At 45.8% G+C, this 5,143-nt stretch overlaps 1 protein-coding gene across 1 annotated transcript; it reads left to right on the top strand.

The window, feature by feature from the left end:
* The first annotated feature begins 1,641 nt into the window (after positions 1 to 1,641).
* Positions 1,642 to 4,291, top strand: LOC127294346 (F-box/FBD/LRR-repeat protein At5g22660-like). The gene is made up of 4 exons (XM_051324147.1): positions 1,642 to 2,588; positions 3,091 to 3,274; positions 3,365 to 3,508; positions 3,629 to 4,291. Exons 1-4 carry the CDS (start codon positions 1,687 to 1,689, stop codon positions 4,028 to 4,030), a joined length of 1,632 nt encoding a protein of 543 aa, XP_051180107.1. The 5' UTR covers positions 1,642 to 1,686; the 3' UTR covers positions 4,031 to 4,291.
* The last annotated feature ends 852 nt before the right edge of the window (positions 4,292 to 5,143 follow it).

The following is a 5,143-nucleotide window of genomic DNA, read 5'->3' as shown; positions in this document are numbered from 1 at the left end:
TGTTGCTTCTAGAATTTCTCCATATGCATATCCATATGCAACATCATAACTGAAATATAACTGGATGTTGTCATGTTTAAGATTGGCATGATGCTTTAAAGAGAAAAATGAGGTTACTTCTACTGTTTTTGATGTATCTACTGAAAATTACAAATTTTTATGAACACCAACTAATGCAGAAACTTCAGTGTCAATTACATTGCTATTTTTTTCATCATGCTGCTCAGGATAGGAAACTATCTTTTGAGCAAACTACTGGATACTTTTTCTGAGATGTGTGTTATTTCATCATTGTCAAGAAAACATAACATCCGAGATGTTTTCCATATGTAGTGAAGATGTCTTTTTTATACTCATTTTTCCCTGATACTTTCTTTTGACATATGTACAAAATCATGTGCATAACTGGATTATACTGCCTGAACTTTTTTATAGATGTAAACATTTCAAGTATATGTAACCAGGTTCAGTGCATGTAAGCAGGATGTAAACAATTCCATTAGATGTAAGCAAGTTCAGTACATGTAAGCAACATGGATGAGCAACAAATCAGGTAAGCAAAATTTCTGGGGGTAGATGTTAGCAGGGCTTTTGGGGTAGATGTAAAGGAAAAGAGGTTATTCCTTTCTCATGTAGAGGTTAGCTAGTACCTGAATTTCTTGCTGGCTGACGGGATATTGTTCAAATCCCTGAAAGAGTAGCCAGATCAAGATTGCTGGACAGTTTCTGGTGAGATTGCTGTGCAGTTTCTGGTTCAAATCCCTGAAACAGTCGCCAGATCGAGATCCCTGACGGGATGTTGTTCTAATCCTGGAGGATGTTGATTCGAGTCTTCAGATTTGGATCTGGTGGTAGATGTAACTGGATCTGGTTTCAGGGAGCAGGGAGGAAGCAAATGAAGAAGAACGTACGGCAGAGAGGGGAAAGTTTCACATTTTTGGTGCTGTGGATGATCTTCAGGACGAGTTGGTCCCCCTTTTTTGACGATTGGCTGGTGCCAACCTGTGTTCACACAGGACAGCACGTGGTGGTCCACGTTTTTGCTTCTTCAGGAAGTCATTACTGTTCAAAAAAGGAAAGTTTGCGTGACCTGGCTCTAACTTAAAACTAGGCTGACCTGAACGTAGTCGCGTCCTTTATGTTTTCCTCCGTATGTGCGACTTGGCGAGCAACGGGTTTCGAAAAATTGAGCCCACTTAGACTTCTTTCGGCGGAAATGTACTTTGATCGCAGGAGCATATGCTCCCTTTACCCAAAATACGAATTTCAAAATATTAAAAGATTTTGGAGAAAAAGTTTAGCCATATGTCTCCACATCTATGTCATTACATATGGGTTCATAGTAAAATAATAATTTTTGTGGCCTATGCAAAAAATATAAACAAATTCCTAGTAAAAAGCTTTACTTCAGCATCGTTTTTTTTAATCTTTTTTGCACAAGTCACATAACAATTCATTTTTCTGCAGCATTTTGTTTTATTTTTTTATATTTTTTAATATGTATACATTTATTTTAATACTCCTGAGAGCAAAAGCTCTGTTTTTTGTTTTGTTTTTTGTAATCACTTCTTTCCTCTGCTCATAATCATATTCCCCTTCTCTTCCGCCGTCCTTGTTCCACTCCACGGGAAGGACGCGCCGCTCAAAACTCGTGGCCACCGCACCGCAGTGCTCCCGGCGGCGGCCATGGACATCCGGATGTCTAACCTCGCGCTCCAGATGGCGCTCAACCTCGTCCGCAACGACGACGAGCTGGGACCTCTCTTCGCCAGCTTGTGCTCCCCGGAGTTTCCGGCGGCGACCATGGAGACCCTAGTTCTCAATCTGGGGGGCCAGTTACTGCGCCGCTGGCGTGAACCAGGCGGGATCGACGGCGTCTTCGCCCGCTTCGTCTTCCCCACCCACTACACCATCCCCGACCCACCCGTCTCCGCCGATGCTCGCCTCTGCGCCCTCCTCCCCCACGACGCCGTCGACCACCTCAGCCGCCTCCCGGACGCGCTCCTCGGCGACATCGTCTCCCGCCTCCCCGCCAAGGACGCCGCACGCACCGCCGCGCTCTCCCGCCGCTGGCGCCCAGTCTGGCGCTCCACCCCGCTCGTCCTCCTCGACGCCCACCTCTCCCCCGCCACCTCCGCCGTGTCCCGCGTCCTCGCGGAGCATCCGGGGCCCTTCCGCTGCGTCCACATCAGGAGCTTCTACATCGAGGAGTTCACTGGCCTGCTCACCAGCTGGCTCCGTATCCTCGCCGTCAAGGGCATCCAGGAACTCGTGCTCCTCAACTCCCGGTGGCCACACGCCATCGATCTCCCCTCCACCTTCTTAGACATGGTCACCCTCACCCGCCTCTACCTCCGCCTCTGGAAGTTCCCCGACACGGCTGACCTCCCGCGCGCCTCCCTTTTCCCTAACCTCCGTGAGCTCGGGCTCTGCAGCGTCCTCATGGAGACCAAAGATTTGGACTTCATCCTCGACAGAAGCCCCGTGCTCCAGACGCTCTGTGTCGAAGAGGATCTCTTCCAGCTTCGCCTCCGCCTTGTCAGCCAAAGCCTCCGGTGCGTGCACATCATTGGGTCATTTGAAGAAATCAACGGGTCTGCTTCCCACCGGGGAGTGCCATCTCATCCCCATCCCCATTTAGTAATCGGGGAGACTTTTTCCCCATCCCCATTTAGTAATCGGGGAGACTTTTTCCCCATCCCCATCCCCACCGGGTTCAGGGCGGGGATCGGGTTCCCCAATAAGAAGCCAAATTCAAATGATCTTCTCGTAATCTTATGATCTTATATATTTTCACATAGAAATAAACAACTTTGTAATATGCACGAAATAAAAATGATAATATATTAGTGTCATATGTTTAATATTATTAAAATATACTATACGTGACACAATATTACAATATATTTCATATAAAAATATATCAATTTACATGTATATACAATTATAACGGGGATAGAGGGGAGCGGGGATGGGGAGACCGTTTACTCCCCATCCCCATTTTAGCTTACGGGGATGAAAGTTGCACATACCCGTCCCCTAATAGATGAATTCCCCACGGGTTTGTGGGGAATGGGCCCCATTGACATCCCTAGTCGTGGACGCCCCATGCCTTGAGCGGCTCATCATCCATTCGGAAGGTAACAAAGGTTGTACCCCTGATGGCGCTTGTAGCAAGGTCAAGATTGGTCGTGCCCCCAAGCTGCACTTGTTGGGTTACTTGGAGTTGGACCCAGGAAATCAGGTGCTAAAGGTCGGCAACACCATCATCAAGGTGCCCCCTTTTGTTAAATCAATGTATTCTTGATCAATCAATGTAAATCTGTGATCTTTATTCTCTTGTTAATTGTGATTGCAACTGCAGGCTGGGACAAAGGTGAGCCCAAGAACCATGGTACCAAGTGTGAGAATCCTGGCATTCGAGGTGCGTTTTGGGGTCCGCAATGATGCCAAGATGGTTCCCAGCATCCTCAGATGCTTTCCAAATGTTGAGACGCTCCACGTGAAGGTGAAGACCCTGATGCTTCTTTTAGCATTCATTTGCATCATTATATTTATATACATCATATTGCTAGTTGCTGCCGATGTATGATGAACTGAATGTGCATTGGTTCGATCCAATTTTCAGTCTGGAGAAACGCATCAATCCGCTGGCAAGCTCAACATGAAATTCTGGCATGAGTCTGGTACCATAGAATGCATCCGGTCACGCGTCAAGCGCCTTGTTTTCCATGGTTTCCGAGGGGGTCGAAGTGAGCTTGCCTTCCTCAAATTTTTCTTTGAGAGCGCGCTAGTGCTGAAGGAGGTGCTGATTGTGTTGGCTCCTGGTTTCACTTCGATAGAGGAGGTGCATTCCAGATTGGCGAGTCTGGGGTCCACGAGACGGGCCAGTGAAGCCTCCTCAGTGCTGGTTACTGGCTATTCTGATCCTCAAGGAGATTACATTCAGAGCTTCAAGAGAGGATCAGACTTTTCTATTCGTGACCCTTTTGAAGTCATAATAGATCCCAATGCATTTGATCATGCATAGTAAATTGCTCCGGAAGTTGTTAATGATCTGTTGCTCTGGTATGTGCATGCAAGACTATTTGAATTTGTTTCAGTGTTTGAAGAGTAACACCGTCTCTTTGTTCTAGCATGATTACCTCAACTGTCCAAGTTAGTAGTACCATGTTGATGCACATGTCATTGTTTTTTTGGTTGGCAGTCAGGGACGGCTGTATGTCTGTATCTCTGTTTCATATGATTTGATAAGCTAACTGTTATCTGATTACAACAGTGTTACATTCCATGGTATTTGTTAAACATGTGAGGCTTCATGCTGGTGAGAATTAGTGATGTCCGAACTGATTGATGTTAATTTAACTGTATTCTTAATTTCTCTATTATATTACATGTAAAATTATTTCCAGCTGTCAGGAGATTGTGATAGTTGTGGATTGTGCCGTTGTGTGTTCTGATTGATTTGCATAGATAAGCCAAGTCAACTATTGTTGCAGCTCTTTATGGTATATCTGGTTCTTCAGATGTGATATTTGAACCCTGATATGCAAAGCTAATTTGATTGTTTCGCATTTTCGCTATGCGATAAGATAGCTTGAGCAGTACTAGGAATGGTTGTCCGAATGACCAAACTACGGTGTCTAGCTTCCTTTACTACCGTTCTTTACTATCAAAAGCGGGGTTCGTGATGGTGGTACCTACGTCATCCATTACCCTCCCTCTGTAATGCAACAGCCGGCTCTTCAGATAATACGACTTTCATGTGTGTGTTTAGCCTAAAAACTTTCCCTGAAGGGATTGTCAATCCAGAGTACCATGGCTATGTGAAACAAACTCCTAGAATCGTGGGATGCCTCCTAGTTGATTTTCATGCCCCTGTTTAGAGAATGCGGAGGCACTGGCTGACATCGGAGAGCACAGACAGCGTGCTGTTAGTGACTTCGTAGGAGGGGGTCTGGGTTTGGTCGTGTATTCATCTTTGTGCCAGCATTATATATGGAATACATGAATGTGCTATAGATATCTGGTACACACGAGGAGTCGGGGACACAACCAGGTATGATCCTATCTTATCACTTCTCCTGCTCCCTTGAGACTTGAGAGTTACATTTATTCCTAGAGGGAAAAATGCTTTTGCTTT

Source organism: Lolium perenne, chromosome 4 (assembly GCF_019359855.2).
Source record: "Lolium perenne isolate Kyuss_39 chromosome 4, Kyuss_2.0, whole genome shotgun sequence".
NCBI classification, from domain to species: Eukaryota; Viridiplantae; Streptophyta; class Magnoliopsida; order Poales; family Poaceae; genus Lolium; species Lolium perenne.
Note: the sequence above shows the minus strand (reverse complement) of the source record. Positions and strands in the feature narration are given on the sequence as shown.